Raw genomic sequence first — 24,533 nt, forward strand, 5'->3', positions numbered from 1 at the left:
CCAATGCCTATTAGTTAATTTTCCAATTCAACAAACAGCTCACATTGCCCATGACATCATTGTGGCTTCTGAAGCTGTAATGGCTAATTACCCTGAAAACTGTTGCTGCAGTACCCTTGCTTACTAGAAGATTATTTAAAAATATATTTAAACAGAAGAGCCTGGCAACTAGACACTCCCTATGAATAGTGGTAGTGGAATAAGCCTTATGGTCATAGAAGTCTTGTCTCTGAGATTCCTTGTCCTTTGTGCTGGCTTTAAGATAGGATTGATGAGACTGCTTGTTAGCAACTGTTTACCCCCCATCTCTGTGGATCCCAACTGAGAATATCAAATTCTAGACAAACTACTAAGAAATAGGGCAGATACACTCCAAGATGGATAATTATTCTCCTGTAAGATATACCAAATCAGCTGGAAATGTCAACTTCTGTTTTACCACTCTAGCATGGGAAGTGGATAAACCACTGGCTTGGGGAGGCTAGTCCCCCCTGGTTCCACCCCTTCTGTGACTACCAGCCTCCAGCCCTCCCCCGCCACCCGATGGCCACTAGCCCCTGCCCTGTGCCCCTAGCTCCCATTGTGGCCCCAGCTCCTGCTTCAGGCTAGCATACACCTGGTCCTGAGGACACAGTGTCTAGACAGCATGGCCCCAGGCCCACCTGGCTGCAGAGCATAGGGCATCCAGGCAGCTCAGCACCTGCCTTCATGACCCCAGAGTGCCACACAGTGTGACCCCTGTCTTCCTGGTCTCAGAGTGCCAGGTAGTATGCCCTAACCCTGAAAAGCACTGAGGCTGGGCAACATGGGCCCAGCCACAGAGCACCAGGCAACACAGTCCCAGTATTCTCACCCTTGAGCATGAGGAGGCTACGCAGCCAGCCACAGAGAACTGGAAGCAGGAGGACTACTTGGGGTAGAATTTAGGAGGGACTAGACCTGGCCATTCACAGAGGTTTAGACTCCCCATTCCCTTTGATACTTGCTAACCATGCACACTGGTTAACAAGATGATTTGAAAAGCAGTTTCTTTATTCATTCCAGTACTAGAAAGAAAGAAAGAGAGACTTAAAATTGGTTACATGTGTCAAATACATAACAATAATAATTGCAAAGTTCTTGGTTCAGCCTTGTAGAGATAGAATTACTTAGGACAGGTACACTACAGGCCTATATTGGCATAACAGTTGTTCAGAGGTGTGAAAAAAAACACATCTCTATGCCACACAGTAATACCAACCTAATCCAACTGCCCTCCGACTATGCTATGTTGACAGGAGAGTGTCTTTCTTGTTGACTAAGACACTGCCTCTTGGGAAAGTGGATTAACTATTCCAGTAGGAGAAGTTCTTCCATTGGCACAGGAGTGTTTTCACTAAAGTACTGTAACTGTACTTGAAGACAAGCCTTTAGACAAGTTAAATGTCTGCAAGTTGGCAAGACCCAACTAAATACATCCTAAAATATCCCAGGAATTGGCTGAAGAGATCTCTAAGCAATTAGCAATTATCTTTGAGAACTCACAGTGAATGGGAGAGATCCCAGAGGACTGGAAAAGGCAAATACAGTATTTGTCTATACAATGACAAATAAGCACAACTCAGGGAATTATAGATCCATTAGCTTAACTTCAGTACCTGAAAAGATAATCAAGTAACTAATCAAAATAATCAAATTGTAAGGACCAACAGTAAAATAAGGTGATAAGTAACAGCCAACTTGTATTTGTCAAGGATAAATCATGTCGAACCATGTCAAATATTCTTCTTTGAAAGGGTAACAAGCCTTCTGGATAGGGGAGAAGCAGAAGATGTGAGATATCTTGAATTTATTAAGTTTTTTGATATTGTCTCACATGACCTAATTTTAAGCAAAAAAGAAAAATACAGACTAGATGAACCTTCTGTAATGAAACTGTTTGGAAATACTCTGCATACTCAGAAAGAAGTTACAAATGGATCATAGCCAAGCTGGAAGGGCATACTGAGTTGGGTCCTACAGGGATCTGTCCAGAGTCTGGCTCTATTCAGTATCATCATCATCATCGATTTGGATAATATTATAGAGTGTACATTTGTCAACTTTTACAACGATAACAAGCTGGGAAGGTTTACAAGCACTTTGGAGGACAGGATTATAATTCAAAATGATCTTGACAAACTAGAGAAGTAGTCTGAAATAAATAGGATGAAATTCAATAAGGACAAATGAGAAGCACCACTTTTAGGAACAAATAAGCAACTGCACACAAATTAAATGGGAAATAACTGTCTATGAAGCAGTAAGGCAGAAAAAAAACCCCAGGGGGGTTATAGTGGATCACCAACTAAATATGAACCAATAATGTAATATAGATGCAAAAAAGGTGAACACTATTAGATATATTAGTGGAAGCGCTGCAAGCAAGACAAGAGAAGTAACTCTTCCACTCAGCACTTGATAAGGCCTTAACTAGACTACTGTGTCCAGGGCTGGACTGTACATTTTGGGAAAGATGTGGTCAAACTGCAGAAATTCCAGAAGTAATAAAATGATTAAATATCTAGAAAACATGACCTGTGAGAGAAGATTGAAAAAACTGGATTTGTTTCATCTAGAGAAGCAAAGACCGAAGTGGCACGTAGCAACAGTTTATGTAAGAGGGTGCTATAAAGAGGAAGGTGACAAATTGTTCTCACTTGCTCAGGACAAAAAGCTTAAATCGCATCAAAGAAGTTTTAAATTAGACATTAGGAACAAATTTGTAACTGTAAAGGTAGCTAAGCACTGGAACAAAGAGGTTGTGGATTCACTGTCAGTGGAAGATTTTAACAAAAGGCCAGACAAAGACTTCTGAAGGATAGTCCAGTTAATGAGAACAACAAGAAGTCCTGTGGCACCTTATAGACTAACAGATATTTTGGAGCATAAGCTTTAATGGGCAAATACCTGCTTCATCAGATGCATGAGTGGAGGGGTGGCTTCAGAGGGGTATTTAAAGAGTGGGGTCCCAGTAAAAGAGAGGGCCAGAGCTGACAAGGTCTATTCAGCAAGGTGGGAATGGCCCATTATCAATAGTACATATCAAAAGAGGAAAAACAAGTCAGATCAGACAGGGAGATATGACCCATTGTCAGAGTCTAATGGGGATATATTAACACCGAGGGCAGAGAAGCTGCTTTTGTAAGGTGTGAGCCACTCCCAGTCTCTGTTTAATGGAGTCAAATTTGCAAAGAAATGCAGCTCAGAGATTTCTCTCTCCATCTGATTTTTGAAATTTCTTTCTTTCAGGACTGCCACCCTTAAATCTGTTAATGAGTGTCCAGGGAGATTGAAGTGTTCTCCCACAGGCTTCTGTACATTACCGTTCCTAACCAGCATCTGATGAAGTGAGTCTTTGCTCACGAAAGCTCATGCTGAAAACTCTTCTGTTAGTCTATAAGGTGCCACAGGACCCTTCGTTGCTGTTACAGATCCAGACTAACATGGCTACCCCTCTGATACGTTCCTGATGTCTGACTTTTGTCCATTTATTCTTTTACGGAGATACTGTCCAGTTTGGCCAATGTAAATTGGAGTGGGGCATTGCTGGCACATGATGGCATATATTAAATTAGTAGATGTGCAGGTAAAGGAGCCCCTGATGGTGTGGTTGAGGTCCTGTGATGATGTCACTGGTGTAGATATGTGAGCAGAGTTGGCAGCGAGGATTGTTGCAGGGGCTAGTTCCAGGCTTAGAGTTACTTGTTTGTGATTTATAGTGGCTGGTGAGGATTTGGTTAAGGTTGGCAGGCTGTCTGCAGGCAAAGACAGGGCTGCCTCCCAAGGTCTGTGAGAGTGAAAGAAAGATCAGCAGTTGGTCAGCAGATGGAAGAAATAGGAATTTACCATATAGAACCTACATGGTAGGTTCTACAAGATAAACTGTTGGTAAATTATTCCAGCATTCACATTGTGTGTACACAGTTCCAAGATGTAGGAAGACAACTTAATTAAGGTGAACTTTGAAAATTTTCAGAGTTTAACAGGATAACACCAACATTTTATTTCCCTTGAGACTAACTACTGTAAATTTTACAACACATTTTAAGCAGTAAATGTCACATACCTTTGTCATTCCAGAAATAATCAGATGGATTCCTTGTGGCATTTCATGTTCCTCACATATGACATCTCCATAGTCATAACAAAGGAGCCTTGCTTTTTTCTAAAAATCACAAGTAGATTCATTGTAAATTTAAATGAAACAGTACAGCACATATGGCACCTACCACACTTTTGAGCACTCAATGACTAACAACAAACACAATTGTAAAAACAGATTTCTAGATTTTATTAGAAAGTTGCAGAGCAGATGGTTTTTTTTAAACGATCATAAAATAAACAATGCAGACTAATACTATATTAACATGTATTGTAATTTCATTGCTATTTCCTTTCATGAAAGTAATGACAAAGGTCAAAACTTAATTTCCCTTTAGGAAAGTAATGACAGAGGCCAAAATATGATAAATATTGACTCTGATTATTTAAAGGAAAATGGTAGTTACATTTTAATATAATTTTATCTTAAAATGACCACCAAAAATTCAACAATTTATCTTTTTATTATGCTTTTACATTGCTAGAAGATTATATGAGGCATAAGGAGAATACTTCCATTAAGATAATCCTATTTTCAAATTCAAAAGGCAGGTTATTTTTCTACAGTTATTTTTTAGGGTCACAAGACACTCAGACTGAACACAAAAGCTTATTTTTGTTTAAAATGCATGATGGTGTTGCTATTGCCCTTTTCCATTTCAAAAGCAACTTGTGCATATTTTTCAGAGTGAATGGTATTTTAAAAAAAATCAGAGTTCTAAATGAGTTTATTTTGAAAGATTTAACAAATATCAGACAAATATAGCTTTGACAGCATCTACATTCATTCAACTTTTCTTTTCACTTCAAATCCCATTCTACATATTGAATACACTTTATTCCACGAAACTGTAGATTCGTGGTAAGCAAAGAACAAATTGTATTTGGTACAACATTTGAACATTTTGAAATGGTAAATAAATGAATGGTTTGCTTGATGAAATGGAAAACTGGAATACTTTAAATTCTCTAAAAGAAATTCTTGGGATACTGGAGTTTCATGACTGTCCTGGTTAACTCAGGTTGCATGATCACCTTATCTTTCACATTTTTATCAGAGTTTATAATTTTTAGACAGTCTTTATGAATTCTGAATGGGTGTTGTTGGCATTCAAGGGGAAAAGAGAAGTTACTCACCTGTAGTAACGATGGTTCTTCGAGATGTGTCCCCGTGGGTGCTCCACAATAGGTGTCGGGCTCGCCCGGTGCTGCAGATCAGAGTTCTTCTAGCAGTTTCTATTGGATCTTGCATGCGCTGATGCGCGCCGCTCCCTTGCGCACCCCCAGCCATGTGCGCGATCTGGTCCCTGCCAGTTCCTTGACCAACCGCCTTGGATGCTCCTGAAAAACACCAGACAGAGATCCGAAGCAGGGAGGATGGGCGGTTGGTGGAGCACCCACGGGGACACATCTTGAAGAACCATCGTTACTACAGGTGAGTAACTTCTCTTTCTTCTTTGAGTGGTCCCCGTGGGTGCTCCACAATAGGCGACTACCCAGCAGTAACCCAAGTAAGGAGGTGGGTAATCGATTTATGTGCAGCTTGCCCCTGAGAGGACTGCTGTCGACAGACGGGTATCCTCCTTGAATACCCGATGAAGGGCGTAATGCTTGGCGAAGGTGTCGTAGGATGACCTAGTCGCTGCTCTACAAATGTCTTTTCACACAATTCCCTTGAAGAAGGCTGTTGATGCCGCCACCGCCCTGGTGGAGTGAGCCCTAGGTGGAGCCAGCAAAGGGGTTTTTCGAAGCTCGTAGCACATTTTTATACAGGATACAATGTGCTTCGAAATTCTCTGTGAAGAGAGGCCTTCCCCTTTTGACCTGGGAGCGAGAGACACCAGAAGCCTGTCCGTTTTCCGGAAGGACTTAGTTCTGTCTATGTAGAAGGCCAACGCCCTTCTCACATCTAGGAGATGTAGGCACGCCTCCTTGCTGGAGCTGTGAGGCTTCAGGTAAAATGAGGGTAAAACTATTGGTTCGTTAAGATGGAACTCCGAGGAAACTTTTGGAACGAAGACTGGGTGTAACCGTAAGGTTACCGCCTCCTTTGAGAATACTGTGCAGGGTGGAGTTGCCATCACTGCTGTGAGCTCGCTCACCCTGTGGGCTGACGTAATCGCAAGAAGGAAGGTTGTTTTCCTAGTAAGGAGTCGGGGGGGGGCGGTACCGTGGCTAAGGGTTCGAAGGGTGGTCCTGATAGCGTGCTGAGCACCAAGTCCAAACTCCACGACGGCGGTAGCGGTTTTCGACGGGGGTACAGGTTTACCAATCCCTTCAAGAACCTTGTGACGATAGGGTGGGCGAATACAGTGGGCCCTTCCTCTATATGCCGAAAAGCTGATATAGCAGCGAGGTGGACCTTTATCAAAGATAGAGAAAGCCCGTCTCGTTTGAGGTCCAATAGATATTCTAGTATTACGGTTATGGGAACGTCGAGGGGAGCTAACAGTTTGGAGGAACAGTTTGGTGGAACACCAGGCTGTAAAGTGTGTCCATTTCTGTTCGTAAGTCCTCCTGGTGGAGGCCCTTCAGCTACACTCCAAAACTTGTCGTACTCCCTCCGTATACGTGCTCTCTAAGGCGCTGAGCCATGGATTAACCATGCTTGTAGGCGTAGTCCCTGAAGGTGCGGGTGCACTATGGACCCGAGCCTGTGTGAGTAAGTCCACCGCCACCGGTAGGGGGAATGGTGGACGATCCGACATGCACAGAAGCAAGGGAAACCATTGTTGTCGGTCCCAAGTTGGAACTATGAGTATCATGAGAGCTCTCTCCCTTCTGGCGTTCTGCAGAACCTTGTGGATAAGCGTTGTGGGGGGAAACGCATAGAATAGAGAGCCCTTCCATGAAATCATGAATGCGTCCCCCAGGAACCCCTGCCCTATTCCTGCTCTGGAGCAGTACTTGGGACACTTCTTGTAGTACTGGGTGGCAAACAAATCGTCTTGGGGAAACCCCCATGTACGAAATATGCGCCGTAGCAGGTCGGAGCGGATCTGCCATTCGTGTGTGAGTGCGAAGCGCCTGCTCAGCTGATCTGCCTTCACGTTGTGGGCGCCCGGCAAGTACGAGGCTTTCAACGTTATGTTGTTGGCGATGCACCAGTTCCACAATCGGACTGCTTCTGCGCATAGCGCACGGGATCGTGACCCTCCTTGTCGATTGATGGAGAACATAGTGGAGGTATTGTCGGTATTGATCCCAACTACTTTGCTGTGTAGGTATTTCCGAAAATGTCTGCACACATTGAACACTGCTCTGAGCTCCGGTACGTTTATGTGCAGCGTCTGTTCCGCAGGGGACCATAGCCCTTGCGTAACCTTGCTGCCAATGTGCGCTCCCCATCCTATGTGGGAGGCGTCGGTTGTAAGAAAAATAGAAATTTGTTGTTGGTGGAAGGGCACCCCCACCAGCAGATTCTTGGGATTTCCCCACCACGCTAGGGATCTGCGCACTTCCGTCGTGGGCAACACTACCCTGTGGACAGTGTGGGATGCCGGTTTGTAAACACTTGCCAGCCAATGCTGCAGGCTTCGCATGTGTAACCTGGCATTCTGTACCACAAATGTCGCTGCCGCCATGTGCCCCAACAGTTGCAGGCACGTTAGGACCAGCACCGCAGGGCTGTATGTCATGACTTGCACCAGGGAGTTGATGGTGCTGAAGCGGGCGTCGGGCAGGTATACTCTTGCTGCGATAGAGTTTATGCGTGCCTTTATGAACTCTATATCTTGCGTGGGTTCGGTCTTTGACTTTGTGAGGTTGATAACTAGGCCCAGCGAAGTAAACGTGTTCGCGGTGACGCGTATCATGTGTAGGACCTCTGCCTTTGAGGCCCCTTTCAGTAGGCAGTCGTCCAGATATGGAAAAAAATAAACACCCCCTGTCTGTGCAGGTAAGCTGATACCACTGCCAGGGTTTTGGTAAAGACTCTGGGTGCCGAGTATAGGCTGAACGGAAGAACCCTGTACTGGAAATGTTCCCCGCCAACCGTGAAGCGGAGGAAGCGTCTGTGTGCTGGGTGGATTGTTACATGAAAGTAAGCGTTTTGTAAGTCGAGGGGTGCAAACCAGTCTCCATCGTCCAGTGCCGTAAGTATGGAGGCAACCGTGATCATCCGAAAGCGTTGCTTGCGCAAGTAACGGCTGAGGCCCCATAGATCCAAAATCGGCCTCCAGCCTCCTGTTTTCTTCTCTGTTAGGAAGTAGCGTGAGTAAAAACCTTTCCCTTGGAATTGTTCCGGCACTCTTTCCACCGCCCCTATGAACATGAGGTGATCTACCTCCTGCTTCAGCCTCGCCTCGTGGGCAGCGTCCCTGAGATAAGGCCGGGTGGGAGGTTTCGTTGGTGGAAGTGACTGGAAGGGGATCGTGTAACCCGTGGCTATAATTTCTAGCACCCATTTGTCTGTGGTGACCTTTTGCCATTGGGAGTGGAACGGTTTGAGGAGATGATGGTACATGAGATGAGAATGGCATGAGTGATGGTGTTGATAGTGCAGCCCTCGACATAACTGTCAAACTTGCTGTCTCTGGGCTTGTCACGAGGGTGTACGGATTTGTTGAGAACGTCGTCTGGGGGCCCTGTACTGCTGCTGCTGTTGATGGCACCCTTGGTCATAGCCTCGCTGATATTGAGCACACTGTGGTTGGTAAGCGTAGCATCTTTGCTGAGGATAGAACTTCTTTTTCTTGTATGGGGGAGGAAAATACCCAAGGTCTTAAGTGTGGCCCTCGAGTCTTTGTTGGAGTGGAGGACCGAGTCGGTTGAGTCCGCAAACAGCTTTTGCTTATCAAAGGGAAGATCCACGATCTTCGCTTGTAGGTCTCTGGGAATACCGGACGTCTGGAGCCAGGATTCCCTACGCATTACCACTGCTGCTGCTGTTGAACGTGCCGCTGTGTCCACCACGTCCAGGGCAATCGGGACTCCCATCCGCGACGCCGCGTAGCCTTCTTGGACAATCGCCTTTAACACTGGCTTCTTGTCCTCCAGGAGTGAATCCATGAGAGGAATGAGTCTAGAGTAATTGTCAAAGTTATGGTTTGATAGATGTGCTGCGTAATTTGCCACTCTCAATAATAGGGTAGAGGAGGAGTAGGCCTTCCTGCCGAACAGCTCTAGTTTCTTAGCATCTTTATCCGACCCCCTTGATTTGTACTGAGACGTTTTCAACCTCTGCTGGGACGATTCGACCACCAAAGAATTGGGTTGTGGGTGACTAAAGAGGAACTCCATGCCCTTGGCTGGGATGAAGTACTTCTTATCCACTCTCTTGATAGTAGGCGGAATAGAGGCCGGAGTCTGCCGTATGTTAGTGGCTGACTCCATAATGGCTTCGTCCAGAGGGATAGCGATTTTAGATGAAGCCGGGGGTCTCAAATTTTTCAGGAGTTTATGGTGCTTCTCCTGCACCTCTGCTATTTGAATGTCCTGCGTGAATGCTACTCTTTTGAACAGCTCCTGGAAATGTTTAAGGTCATCCGGAGGGGAGACATCCCCGGGGGCCATGGCCTCATCTGGGGGGGATGAGGAGGAACCGCTGGGGTAAACCTCCCCCAAATCCTCTGGCTCCTGAGTTAGGTGGTATACTTGCTCCCTGGTGGGCTGTGAAGGGAAGTCTCGGGATTCTGGACCTAATTCCCCCTGGGACAACTGCGTTCCCGTCCCAGAGCGAGAGTGTACACGGGAGTATTGACGAGTAGTAGGAGAGGACCTGCCCCTGGATCTAGACCTGCGGTGTCTGTGTTCAACATGATGAGGACAACCATAGCAACATGGGCAAGGGCCCGGTGATGGAGACCTGGACCACGATCGGGGAGTGTACCCATGATGTCTGGGAGAGCGGGATATCCGCAACGACATTGACAGTGGTGAAGCTGGTTTGTGATAGTACTCAAGAGGATCCATGCCCAAAAATGGTGAAGGTGGCCTGAGCCACGGCGAAATTGGTTGGAGGAACGGAGAGGGAGGCCCGAAATAAGCTGGTGGAGTTGCAGCCCAGCGGTGCGGCATGTGTATCTCGGAAGGGGGGCTGGGTGATAAGGGCAGTGCAGCCCTGCCTGGAGATGGACTAAGGTGCCGGGTTTTAGCTCTGGCATTGCCCCTCCCCTGCGGGGTGGGTGCCGCCCCCTCCGGTGCCAAGGATCTTGGCCCCGTTGTCAGCGCTGCGCTCAGCACCGTCAACAGCGGTACCACACAGGTAGCTTCCTCCGTCGCTGGTAGGCTCCGTGCTGGGTGCCCCTGAGCCGTCAGCGCCGCGGGAGCCGGTGCCGCTGATTCCGGCGCTTGCCGCGCTGGCGCTCATGGCGCCTTCCATGCTGCCTGTTGTATAGTCGGAGGCTCGGCCTCTGCCACACGCACTGCTGCACTGCCACTTTCATCAGCTCGCGGCTGGGGGCTCTGCGTTCCGCTCGTCCTGCTCGCTGGGACCGCTGGCAAGGATCGAGCCGGGGAGAGTTTCCTTCTCTTCTGCACAGAGGGGGTCAAAGAGGCTGCCTTCCTTTTATGCGACCCAGAGGGCCCTTCTGTGTGAGGCTTATCCGGCGGTTCAGGCTGGAGAGCCTTATCAAACAAGATCATTTTGAGCCTCATTTCTCTGTCTCTCCTGGCCCTGGCTGTAAGCTTAGTGCAGTGGGAACACTTCTGGGTAACATGAGACTCTCCCAGGCAGCGAATGCATTCACTATGCCCATCTGAGGCCAGCATAGCCTTGCGGCATGACTCACACTTCTTAAACCCCGAGGAAGCCATCGCAGTGAGTCTTTACTGTTAATAGGGTACTTAGCCACTGATCAGTGCTTTCTAACCCAAAATAACATTCACAGCCTTCAGGGCAGCAGACATCTTAACAGCCTTCTTGTCCGCCCCTCCTTTGTTCCTCTTCTCTCTGCTATCTAATATGCTCTTCTCTTTCTTTTTTTTTTTTTGTATAATAGTGACAAACAAACGAACTACACGTAAAAAACAACTGTCTCTGGCTTTAGCCGGAGTGGATTCCGTCTGCAGCCGATGGCGGTTGAGAAGGAACTGGAACAAGGGAACAAGGAACAAGGGAGCGGCGTGCGTCGGCGCATGCACAATCCAATAGAAACTGCCAGAAGAATTCCAATCTGCGGCGCTGGGCGAGCCCAACACCTGTTGTGGAGCACCCATGGGGGCCACTCGAAGAAGAACTTTGTGTTTGGCATTCTTCTCATAGGCTCAGAAGCAATTGCTGTGATCTGCACTCTCTACATGTAAAAAATAAAAAAAACGTGCACCAAAAGAAATGGACTGTCATGTGAAGCTTTCCATTTTAACCCTGGGAAGTGTCTTGTCCTGAGAGTTCCTTTCTAATTCTATCAGAGATAACTGATGACAAAATGAAGGCAAATGATTGGGGCCCCTTGGTAAGTATACTTGATAAGCTCAGGGTGGAACACTCATGAGGATACTCAGGGAGTCTTGTGCGGATACAAAATTGGTATGTGCATCCACATCTGCAAAACTGATCCATGGATACCCACATCCACATCCACAGACACAGACACCCATTGATATAAAGCCATTATCCTCAAATTTGCAGATTTCTAGATTAAAAAATTGCATCTGCATCCATACCTGAAAAAAACCAACTGCGGATATTTGCACTCACATCCAAGGATGCAGGTACGCACAGATACAAAATGGATATCTGTCAAATTGTAGTGCTTTACTGACTGTAAGCCTGAGGTTTAGCTGTGTTCAATCTTTCAGTGTCCAAGGAAGCTTGCATTGAGTGCTCCAGAAGGCATAATTTTAGGCTGGCTTCAGTAGTTCTGAGTTCAGAATTATTTGCCTAGTGGCCAGGAGGCTGTCCAGGCTACAAAATGCCTAGAGGGACAGAACAGCAGGGATGCTCTTTCACAAGGTAGGGGAGAGGATTAAACAAAGAGCTCCCTCCTTTGGGAAATTCTATTTGAAGGAAGGGAAGCAACAATTGTCTTCAGATGGCTTCACAGAATGTCCCACCCCTCACCTCAAGAAGACACAAGAAAGGAAGAAGAACTGTAACGAGGGGAGAAGATGTTAAACCCAGATCTGAGAAAAGATCAGCTCTGGCTTGAAGAGGTTTACTTAAAATAATTACTAAGATGAGAAATCATGATTTGTTACAATTTCTCTTAAGGTATCAGATTTAGCTGGCATATTTTGTTTAACTTAGTAACTTGCTTTGCTGTTTGTCATCACATGCAACCACTTAAATCCACTTTTTATACTCAATAAAATAGCTTATTGTCAAACTCACTGGAAACTCACTGTTATGGGAAGAGCGACAGTTGTACATCTCTCTTTCATTGGTAAAGGGAACAAATGTATGAGTTTTTTCTATGTAAAACTTTTAAGCAGACTAAGAGGAATTTATCTGTCATTTTGGTAACACTTGGGTTGTGCTCTTGGGTACTGTTAAGTCCTATAACTGAAACAGCCCAGAGCTGAGCTGTTATCAGTGTCTGTTACTTTGCTGGGAAGCTGTAACTCCAACTCTGTGCCTTTGCTGTGGAAGCTCAGAGCTTCTGTTACAACAGGACAAGGTGGTGGAGCTCCCCAGAGAGCAGGTAGGCTGGATCAGTGGTACAATCTGCCCATCAGGTGACAGTCTCAAATGGATTTCTGTGATCCAACCCTTCACAAACCTGTTATATGTGAGAGCTTGCACTGGCTCAATATCCTGGACAAGAGTCTGGCAGCCTGGAAATGGAAGAGATCCTGCAACGGCTGGTGAAGCAGCAGAATGAGATGCAGAAGGTTATGCAAGGCATCCAGCAACCTACCAGGTGGAGAGGCAGGCCTTGCTTACGTGGCAGGATGACCAGCAGAAAAACCTACAGGACTTCATATAGGGCAGGCTTGTGTACAACAGCAGCTCCTGCAGAGGATGGTTAGTCCCTTGGGGGCATGGGGATGGTGCTCAGGTATTGGGTCTAGGACTACTTAAGATAGGCTTGGCAAATGACCCAGATGCATTCCTCTGCACCTTCAAGTTGTTAGGCATTGGGTCTAGATGTGATAGGGCAGCCTGGGCCCTGCAGCCAGATCCCTATCTGGCAGGTGATGCCCAAGCAGCTTACATGACCCTAAGTGAAAACCAGGAATTATGACGCAGTAAAGTAGTCCATCCTGGATTGGGTGGAGCTCTTCTCCACGAAGTGCTACTAGAAGTTCTAGTCAGCAAGGTGGATGGGGGATTTGTACTTCTGGATGTTTGCCAGATGGTCAAGGGACTGGGCCACCCATTAGCTGAGAGAACGCACCCACATAGTGGGGAAGATAATGGATGCATTCATTCTAGAAGGGTTTTTACAGGACTTTCCAGATCCCATATGAGAATGGGTTAGATACCATCAACCAAGTACTGTGGATGGGGGTGGGGGTGGTGATACCAATAGAGGAGTATATGAAAGCTGACTTCTCCAGGAAAGATGGATGGACATATAAAGACTTGGCATTTGGGTGAGAGCCCTGAGAAACCCTGCACAAAAAGGGCCCAGAGAGGAAAAGGGAAGACACCTGAGGACCTCCTCCTGGGATCCAACCAATCATTGCTGTCAGTGCAGGCAACTGGGACATAAAAAGGGGGACTCACTGTATATAGGTGTGAATGTAGTGAGTTTTGCAGCAGGACTAATGCTGGAGCACCAAGGAAGGCCATAAAATGTCCCTCATACCAGCAATGCGGGGATTCAGAGAAGCCTGGTAGATATGGCCCTAGCCTGCTCTCTTACCCAGAGGAGCCAGTAAAGCCATACTGGATGATTCCCAGAGCTAACATGAACCTTGAATTGCCCACGGGGATCAGAGACACTAGACATTGGCACAGGTGCCCCTTAAGGTCCATGGCAAGTTTCAGTGGAAATGGGTCAGAGAATTGGAGGGGCTGCCTTATCTAGTTGTGGGCATGGACTGGGACCCCCTCACAAGAAAGAAAGGAGGTAGTGGGAGGAAGACCATGGTGGGGAAATGGGAAGGTCCACTGGAGAAAGGGGTTGAAAATCATAAGCCACAAAGCCCCAGTAAGAAGGGGAACCAATATCCTCAGGAGATCAAAGTACGAAGCTCTTGACAACAGACCCCGAGTCAGGAAGGAAGGATGAGGGAGACATCTATCCCAGGGCCCTTAATGGATGAGAAAGACCCAACAGACCCACCTGGAGATGAGACCCAGGCTCCACTTACCATGATTGAGGAATGTGAGGCCCTGGGTTTCCAGAGGAAGTAGGAACCAACACCAAGCTTTTGCAGTAATGGAAGTGGGAAAAGAAAGGGGGACATACCCTGGGGTGAAAATGGTGTGAGGACCTACGGGGTTGTGGTAGAACCATATGGACATCCACCACACATACACACAATGTAATTTCTGTGAGTGAACCCCACAAGGATGATCCTGGGGATTTTGAAGCACTTGGAGAAGAGGAGGGTGATCAGACATAGTCTATATGGAAAGCGCAAGTCATGCCTGACCAACCTGATTGCCTTCTATAATGACACAATGGGCTGTGTGGATATGGGGAAAGTGGTGGATGTGATATACCTTGACTTTAGCAAAGCTTCTGATACACAATATTCTTGCCAGCACATTAAAGTATGGCCAAGATGAGTGGACTATAAGTTAGATAGAAAGCTGGCTTGATTGTCAGGCTCAACAAGGAGAGTGTTCCAAAGGTTGTTTATGTGGCCAGTTTTGTTCAACATCTTCATTAATGATCTGGATGATGGGAAAGACTTGAGACACATCTACATTAGCCAGTACATTCGAAATTTTCAGCCCTCTTTCAAAAGAGATTGCGGAGCATCTACATACAAAGCAGACCCTTTCAGAAAAAAATCAAAGGAATGCACGGCAGCTTTTGAAATCACTTTTCTTAATTCGTAATAGGAAGAGCCCTCTCTTTCGAAAGGGTCTTTCAAAAGAAAACGTGTAGACACACCACGACCCACTCTTTTGAAAGAGTGAGTATTCCATGGTGTTAACCAGCCAGGATGTGGATACATGCTGGCCGGTGGCTGCAGGGCTCTATGACCCATGTGTCCAGCAGCACTTGAAGCTGCACAGATGCAGAAAGCCCATGACAGGAAGCTGAGAGTGTGCCATGAGCAGCCATTGCACATGATCCCTCAGCATGCCTCAGGGACACCCACATAATGAGACAGCCAGGTATGGCCAGCAGCCAGCCCCCAGAGGAGCCCTAGACCCCACCCCCACCCCCGAGTGTTCTCAGGGCTCACAGGGGACCGGCTAGGCTCTGAAAAAGTGAGCCCCATCCTGGACAGAGCCAGAGTTCCTGGACCTCCTGGGGCTCTGGCAGAAGGAAGAGATCCTCAAAGAAAGGGGGAACCAAGCACCACAATGTGGCTGTGTTCGCCCAGCTCGCCGATGGACTAGCCTACAGGGGACACCCTGCCCATACTCCTGACCAGGTCAGAAGCAAAGTCAAAGAGCTGCTTGGGCAAGGGACTCCGCCAGGTGGTCAGGGGTACGGCCTGCATCTTGCCCCTTCTACTGGGAGCTACGGAGCCTCCTGGGGCCCAGTAACTGCTGCTCCCCACCTGCCCACCATCCTGAACAGCGTGGCCAATGTGCCCCACCCCGGGGACAAGAAGAAGCTGGGACCCCTAGCCATCCCCCCAATACTGGGCATGGAGCCAGGCCTGGAATCATCCAGGGATGAGTGGGAGCTAGTAATTGATCTCCCTTCCTGGTCCTGAAGCTGCACCTCAGCCAGCTGAGCTTCCCCAGACTTTGGCAGTGGACCCTCTGGTAAGTACCTTCCAGATTGCACATCCTGGGTCACAGGATGGGGGCACCACAGCTGCCAGAAGGCCACCCACATGCCCAGCGTAGCTGGCCCAGACAGCCCAGCTGGCCACGGCCCTTGGGACACTGTAATGGCCACTACTGACACTCAGCACCCGCTCCCATGGACAGCACCATGGGCTGCCTGCATGGGGGCAAGGACCCCCTTTGTCTCCATGATCTCTCAGGGCCACCCTGCTGTCGGATGGGGAGCTGCTGCCCTTAGGAGGGGTGGGCAGGAGGGCGTGGGCCACAAGGCAGTGGCTCAGGACTCATGGGCTGTCCGTCTCTTCCTTTCCATTCATACAGCTGCATCATCAGAAAGTCAGGAGAGCCTCACCCCATCCGTGGTCCTGGACAGCACACCAGAGGTGGGGGATGGCGACCGGGCAACCCCACTAACAGCACCAGGGCGGACCCATGCCAGGAGGGCCCAGAAGCACAGCATAGAGGATGTCCTTCGCACTGTCTCCATCTGTTGCCAGGTGGAGGTGTCAGAGCAGAGACTCTGCCTGGAAGAGGCAGAGGCAAACCGGTGGCGGGTGGTTTGGGGGAGTTAAGGAGGACCCTTTGGGACATGGCGGGCACCATCAGGGAGCTCCTGACCCAATTGCCCCCTCCAGCCGCCCCTCCTGCAGAGCCCCTTGCCAAGGCTAAGACCCTGGCCGAGGCCCTCCAGGGTCCTACCTCCCTGTGGCCCATGGGGGTCAGGGCTCTCCACCCCATCTTACAGTAATCCCCCCTGGGTGAGGTGCTCCCACGTGCCCCTTCCCCACTGTATTCAGTTCTATTCCCAATCTGTGTTTACTCATTGCTGTTAAACATAATGTAGTTTATTTAGTCTAAATAACTGTGTGCTGTGTGCTGGCGGCAGTGATGGGGAGGGGGGAATGTGTGGTGGCAGTGAGAAGCAGTGGGGAGTGTACAGGGGTCCTGCTGGGGGCAGCCAGGGAGATGACTAGTGGGGCCCATGAGCAAAGTGCTCACGGAGTGTCTCCTGGATGAGGACTCCATCGCAGTGGGCCTGGTGGCTAGGGGTGGCAGATGGCTGTTCATAGGCCAGGCCAGGCCAGGCCAGACTTGGCTGCCCACCCCTTGTGGGGGGAACACCTCACCCTTGCTCTCAACAACAACATAGTAGTGTTGGAAAACCACCGTGTGGTACACAAGGAGCCTTGTCTTGGCATAAATATCTCAGTTCTCAAAGACCCTGAAAGTAAGGGCAATTAGCTAGTTATCTAAGGTGTCTGTATATTAACACAGGCAGCCTGGGAAACAATCAGGAAGAATTAGCAGTCCTGGCACAAAGAACTATTATTTGACTGGAATAATGGAGACTTGGTGGAACAACTCACATGATTAGAGCACAGTTATAGAAAGGTATAAGATTAGATTTGAGTGCTTGTACCTGATTTTGGGTGGTCAGGATAGGTTGGGTGTTCTCCTTCTATACTGTCCACCTCGTTGTATGGCAGAAGCTCTGCCTGAGCTGGCCAAAGTCAATCCAGACGTGGTGTTGAAGACTGAAGGCTTTTGGTGTTGGCGGACTTTAATTTTCATGACAAGGCTGTCCTGTCTGGTCCAGCCCAAGATTTTATGGATATTATGACAAAGTTAGGATGATCGCAAGACATAACTGTCTCCATGCATGTTGCAGGTCATACACTTGATTTGGTCTTTTGGACTAAGGGTGATAGAGTTCTTGGGATAAGGGGTGTGGTTACACTCCTTTGTCATGGACTGATCACTACCTTGTCGAATTCGTTTGACCTCTGCCCTTCCTGGCTTATCAAATCTAGCTGAGAAAGGATCACTGGCTTGGTTCAGAGGATTATTAATGTTTTTTTTTTTAGATCTGGTACAGTTCCAGCTGCCTTGAAAGAGGCAGTGATAAAACCGCTACTTAAAAAGCCTTCTCCAGACCACATGACTTGAATAACTATTGCTGAGTTGCTACTAGTCCATTCTTGGGCAAGGTGCTTGACGGAGCAGTGGAATTGCAACTTCAGGCAGTCTTGGAAGAAACAGACTATTTAGATACATTTCAGTCTGGTTTTAGGCTGGGCTTTGAAACTGAAAAGCTAAGTTACTCATCATGGTGCAGTAACTATTGTTCTTCAAGATGTGCATCCCTGTGGGGGCTCCACTGTAGGTGCTGGGCTCATCCCAGCACTGCAAATGGGAGACTGTTCTAGCTGTATCCAGGAGGTCTGCACATGCACTGCCACTACATTTCTCAGTTCACGCTCTTTTGATTACATGCGTAGACCATCTCAAGCCTGTTCCTCAAAACTGCTCTGGAATCTGCAAAACAGACAAGGAAAACTCCTTAGACAGGAGGAAGGTGGGTAGTGGAGCATCCATGGGGACACACATTTCCAAGAAAGATAGCTACTGCACCAAGGTGAGTAACTTTGCTTTCTTATTTGAGTGATGCCCCTGTGAGTGCTTCACTGTAGGTGACTGACTAGCAGTTCCCCACAGACTAGGAAGGGAGTGAAGTAGTCACCATGCCATGGAGAGGACTGGTGAAGCCAGCAGAGTGTCTGTGACCCATTGGTTCTGGATCGTGTAATGCTTCATGAATGTATTGTGGGATGACCAAGTAGTCACCCTGCAGATGTCTCTGAGGGGTACTCCTTGTAGGAAGGCCATAGAAGCAGCCACTGCTCTCATGGAGTGAGCTCATGGTTGAGTTGGAAGAGGCACCCCACTGGAAGTGTAACACTACATGATGCATGCCATGGTGATATGTGCTATGCGTTGGGATGAGAGGCATTCACCTGTGGAGCATTCTGCTAGGGAGACTAGCAGTTGATCCATTTTTTGCCAAGGCTTGGTTTAGTCTATGTAAAAGGCAAGTGCTCTGCACATGTCCAACAAATGCATTGTCACATCCTGTGGAGGTACATGTGGCTTGGGATAAAAGGCAGGTAGGACTATTGGTTCATTAATGTGAAAGTTCGAACACACTTTTGGGATGAAAGCCAGGTGATATCTCAGGGTCACCCCGTCCTTAGAGAAAATAGTGCATGGAGGTCCCACCATGAGCACTGACAGCTCGCTCACGCTACATGTGGATGTCATAGCAAGGAAGAATGCTACTTTCACAGTAAGGAACTTGAGGGAAATGGTAGCCAGTGGTTTGAAGGGTGGCTTTATTTACCTGGAGGACTACATTCAGATTCTAAGGGGTAGAAGTTGGCTCATGTGGGGGATACATATTCATGAGCCCCTTGAGAAATCTTTTGGTGATCCGATGAGCGAATACCAAAAACCCTGCAAAATGACCTCTAAATACCATAATGGTCACCAGATGTACTCACAGGGATGTTAACACTAGTCCTGAATCTTTTAGATATATCACATAGTCTAAGATAGTCTGGAGGGAGGATGACACGGGTCCATGGGATGCCCTGAGCAACAGACCACAAACCTAAACCACTTGGAAAGGTAAATAGTTCTGGTAGTTTGTCTTCTACTGCACATTAAGATATCTCTGACTTGTGCAGAGTAAGTGAGTTCAGGGCCATGGAACCAATTCGGAACCAGGCCATGAGGTGTAGTGTCTGTGCCTGCAGATGTTTCAGGGTTCCTTTCTTCTGAGTAAAAAGGTCTGGCAGGACCGGCAGGGGAAAGGGAAGGAGGGTACGACAACATTTGTTGCAGAAGAGGAAATCCATGTTATTGAGCCCACGTGGGGGCCACTAGGATCATGGCAGTGCCGTCTGTCCTGACCTTGTGCAGTACCTTGGGAATTAGCACCGTGGAGGAAAAGTCATAGAACAGAGGGCCCTTCCACATTAGTGGAAATGCGTTGCCCAATGAGACACACCCCACTCCCACTCTAGAACAATACTGATGACACTTGTTGTGGTGACAGGTAGTGAACAGATCAACAAGGGAAGTGCCCCAATGACGGAACAAGGAATGGACCATTCTGTTGTGGAGGTCCCATTCGTGATCTGGTGCAAAGTGTCTGCTCAAGAAATCTGCAACTATGCTGTTGAGTCCAGGTAAGTAAGATGCCACAATTGTGGTGTCGTTGCAAATGCACTAGTTCCAAAGTCGGATTGACTCTACACAGAGCAAGCTCCGCCCTGGTGACTGACATAGTACATCGTCACCACACTGTCTGTCAGTATTTTGACTGTGCAACCCTGGATGTGCTGTTGGAAATGCTGGCAAACCCTGAGGATGGCTCTGAGTTCAAACAGGTTGATGTGTGAGAGGCGCGCCTGAGGGGACCAGCATCCCCGGATAGAGAGTGTGTCCATTTGAGCTCCCCATAGCCAGAAAGGACACATCCATAGTGATAAGCTGGGAAGGTTGTCTGGAGTGAAATGGAACCCCGGATAACAGATTCTTCCTGCTCTGCCACCAATGGAGAAACGAAAGGACCATAGGTGGTGCCACTGAACAGTGGAGATTGTAGTGTGTATTGCTGTAAATTATTGCCACCCAATGCTCTAATGATCACAGGTGGAGCCTGGCATGTTGCACAATGAACGTTGTGGCTGCCATATGGCCCGTAAGTTTGACGCACATGACTAACTGAACTGTAGGGCTGCCCCTGAAGATGACTATAAGATCCTGCATAGCTTGAAACCTGGGAAGGGCTAGGCAGGCCCATGCTGTGGTCGCCTTGAGGTGAGCCCCAGTGAATTCCAGCTTCTGTTTGGGCTGAAGGGTAGACTTCTTCTCGGTGAGGAAACCCAAGGAGTGGAACACAGCTCTTGTGGTATGTATCATCTTTGCCATCTGCAAAGGAGAGGGCTCCTTGAGGAAACAGTCATCCAGACAGGGGAATATTATGACCCCCTGCTGAAGCAGATGAGCAGCGACCACTGCCAACGTCTCGGAGAACACTCTGGGGGCTGTAGAAAGTCCAAATGGGAGGACCCTGTACTGAAAGTGATCCTTCCCTACAGTGAATCAAAGGAAATGTCTGTGAGACAGATGAATAGTTATTTGAAAGTAGGCAACTTGAAGGTCGAGAGCAGAGAATCAATCGTTGAGATCTAGGTTTGGGATTTTTGCAGCCAAGCTCACCATCTTGAAATGCTGCTTCTGCATGTAACTGTTGAGCAGGCATCGGTCCAGTATTGTTCTCCACCCACTGTTCTCTTTCTACATAAGGAAGTAATAGGAGTAGAAAACTTTGCCTCTGATCTTGTTGGGAACTTCGTCCACCACTCCTACGGATAGGAGACAGTTCACCTCCTCATGCAACAATGTCTCATGAGAGGGGTCCCGGAAGAGGGACAGGGTGGGCGGTGTGGGAAGTGGGATGGAGGTGAATGGAACTACGTATCCAGATTTGACCATCTCCAGAGCCCATCTATCAGTGGTGATGGAAGCCCACCGATGGAAGAAGGGCCATAGCTGGTTGTGGAACAGAGCGGGAAGTGGCAAATGGCATTGACAATGTTTCCGCTCTTGACCAACAAGTCAAACTTGCTGCTTATTGGACTGTGATGACTGATTACAAGCACCCTGGTTTCCACGGCATTTGTTATTGTTGAGGGTGGGGCTGATTATAAGGCCTGGCAGATTGTTGAAATTGTGGCCTATAGAATCCAGCATCATATATAACTTTGGTACGTACAATAGCACCACCTCCTACAGGGAGAAGTATACATGCTCAGAGTATGTAGTGCGATTTGCGAATCCTTGCTTGAGTGAAGGACTGTATCGGTTTTCTCAGTGAACAGTTTCTTTTTGTCGATGGGTAAATCTTTGACTTTTGCCTGTAGCTCTTTGGATATGGCAGAAATTTGTAAGTGTGACATCTGCCACATAACCACTGCAGTAGCTGTGGCCCTTCCCACTATATCTGCTACATCCAAGGCCAGCAGGACAACTGTCCTGGCTGTGGTGTAGCCCTCCCTAACTACCAACTTCAGAATCGGTCTCAGATTCAGGTAGACAGTCTAAAAGAGGCATCTACTTACTGTAGTTGTCAAAATCATGATTGGAGAGCAGAACCATGTAATTTGCTATACAGAGAAGCAAAGGCTACAAGGAATACAGCTTTCTGCCAAAAATATCTAAGTGTTTAGCTTCTTTATCCGATGTCATCTCCCTGAACTGGGGTGTGTGCAATATATGCAAGGCAGCATCCACCAGAAGTGAATTCGGTTGTAAATGTGTCTACAAGAACTCCATCAACTTAGAGGGTATTTCTTGTCGAGTATTTCTTGTCGAGCCTCTTGTTGGTATGGGGAACTGAGGCAGGGATCTGCTATATATCATCAGCCACCTCCATGATGTCTTCTTCCATTGGGAGTCCTACTCTGGATGAATGAGCGGGATCGTAAATTCTTTAGGAGCCTACATCTCTTTTACTGCACTTCAACCAGAGGAATGTTCTGGTTGACAGACATTCTTTTAAGGTAATTGAAATTCTTTAAATCATCTGGAGGGGAAACATCCCCAGTGATAACAGTCTCATCAGGGGACGAGGAGGACCAGTCCATATGAGATGCATCAGGCCCTTGTTCCTCTGCATCCAATACCAACGCAATCCCCGATTCCAGATGCTGGTGTGGTGTGACGGAGATTGCGGTGGCAGAGACAAGATCAGAGCTGGTGACATTTGGGAAGAGCTGTCACGCACAGTGGAAGGGGCCCATGATCGAGACCTTCCTAGGGGAGTATCTGCAGGAGGAGTAATAATAGTGATGGGCTCAATAGCAAGAGCTACTAGAGAGGTGAGAACGTGGCAAATCATACGATTGCCTGTGCCAGTCCCATGGCCAAGTCTCTACTATGGGAAGAGAACACTGACATTCTAGATGATAGCGACAGGAAGGGGAACTCCTATCTACAGCATACCCTGTGTTCATGCTTTGGAATCAGGAAGGGGGACAGCAACCTCTGGCTGAAGTGCAGAAAAGAGATGTGGGCTCCTAAAGAATTTATGATCTGCTCATTCATCCAGGGTAGCTCATAATATTGAGGACTATGACTTCACTATCTGCGAGGGTGCAGAGGTGTTGACCTTGGCGCCAAAACTTCTGGAGATGAGGGGGCCAGTAAAAAAGTTGGTGATGGCAACCGAGGCCTAACACTTTGGTGCCGTGATCTGGTAGGTGCGTTTGTTGGTGCCACGTCAAGTGGGACTTTCGGTGCCAACAGTCCACATGCTGATGGGCCTAGAGATTAGCGTGGCAAGGTCTGCACTGATGGTGCCGTGGACACGGTGATGGTACAGTAGCTGGGATCAGAGTTGGTACTGGAACTGCAGTCGGTGCCAAAGAATCCCATGTGGGCAGGCTAGGCACTGGGTGCTTGGGAAGACTTGTCTGTGCTCTCAGTTCTGGGGCCTTCGGGCCTGAAGGTTTCAATGCTGCCAGCATGGGCTTTGCTGGTTTGCTGCTCCCTGTTGCCTTGGAACTCAAAGAGGTGGTGCCGGAAGTGCCAGGTTTCACTGTGACATCAGGCATGCTCTGCAATAGGGCAGACAAGAACCTGGTAGTTGAAGCCTTGGTTTTCTTAGAGGGAACAGCTGTTGAAGAGGAAGCCCTATGTTTGTGTTCGGGCTGCTCCGGCCCCTTCACGGTCTCATCAGGGAAGGTTGAACGGCCTTATTGGACAAGATCATCTTGAGGTGCATCTCACTTATTGAGGTGCATCTCACAATCACGCCATGCCCTGGCAATTAGTTTAGAGCAAGGCCAGCACTTTTGAGAGAAATGACCCTCTCCTAGGCAGTGTATGCACTCAGAATTACCATCTGATGCCAGCATGACTTCGTGACACTGTTGACAGTTCTTCAAGCCTCATGAGCTAGGCATGGTTGATTATATAAGTCAAAGAACATTGTACCGTAACTTTTAAGTTTAACTGAGTGGAGAAACTTACCTGTTCATTAACTATAGATATCTAAAAACCACCACTTTGATTGTTAACAGTTTTTCTTTTTTTAAGGAAATCAAAGACCTGCAGATAGAAGATAACGACGAGAACTATATAGAGAGAGAGAGACAAAGAAGGTTTCTGAGTCTCGCAACTTCAAAATGCGGAGAGGCAGTTAGCTCCATAGTTCCATCTGCAGCGTGGGGCGGTTGAGAGGAACTGGCTTGAGCCACTCTGTGCGTGTGATCAAAAAAGCAGGAACAGAGAGACGCAGCAGCAATGCATATGCGGATCGGCCAGATACACCTAGAAGGATCTCCAATCTGCAGCACCGTGACAAGCCCAGCACCTACAGTGGAGCACCCATGGGACATCACTCGAAGAAGAACCTATTTTCTTCAAATATACTTTTATTCCATTATTAACATCACTTGGGTCAAAGGAAAGATTTCACAAGTGCTAAATTTCTTACAAGGACCCATTTTAAAATTATTTTAAGTCAAAAAATTAAGATATTTACTTGTAAATTCTCAGAAAATTAATTTAGCATTCAAAGAATGTGTGGTACGTTTTGGGGAGCTATATTTCATCCCTCATACGTAACAGAGGTTGAACTCCTTATTCAGTGCCTTTTTGAAAAAAAAAGGGGGGGTGGTACTCAGCCGGCTCCCTGCCCCCCACCCACTCCCACACAACCAATCCCACAGCTGGGGCTGCTGAGGTGCTGGTACTT

The 24,533-nt window shown here is 47.7% G+C and overlaps 1 protein-coding gene across 1 annotated transcript in view; it reads right to left on the reverse strand.

Moving 5' to 3' along the window:
* LOC142015137 (solute carrier family 9 member C1-like) overlaps positions 1–24,533 on the reverse strand; it is a 191,552-nt gene that overhangs the window by 47,120 nt on the left and 119,899 nt on the right. Inside the window, exon 21 of the mRNA XM_074998556.1 lies at positions 4,088–4,186. Within this exon, the coding sequence (XP_074854657.1) occupies positions 4,088–4,186 (99 nt within the window). The remainder of the gene's footprint in view (positions 1–4,087; positions 4,187–24,533) is intronic.

The sequence above is a fragment of the Carettochelys insculpta genome, chromosome 6 (genome assembly GCF_033958435.1).
Source record: "Carettochelys insculpta isolate YL-2023 chromosome 6, ASM3395843v1, whole genome shotgun sequence".
In the NCBI taxonomy this organism is placed as follows: domain Eukaryota; kingdom Metazoa; phylum Chordata; order Testudines; family Carettochelyidae; genus Carettochelys; species Carettochelys insculpta.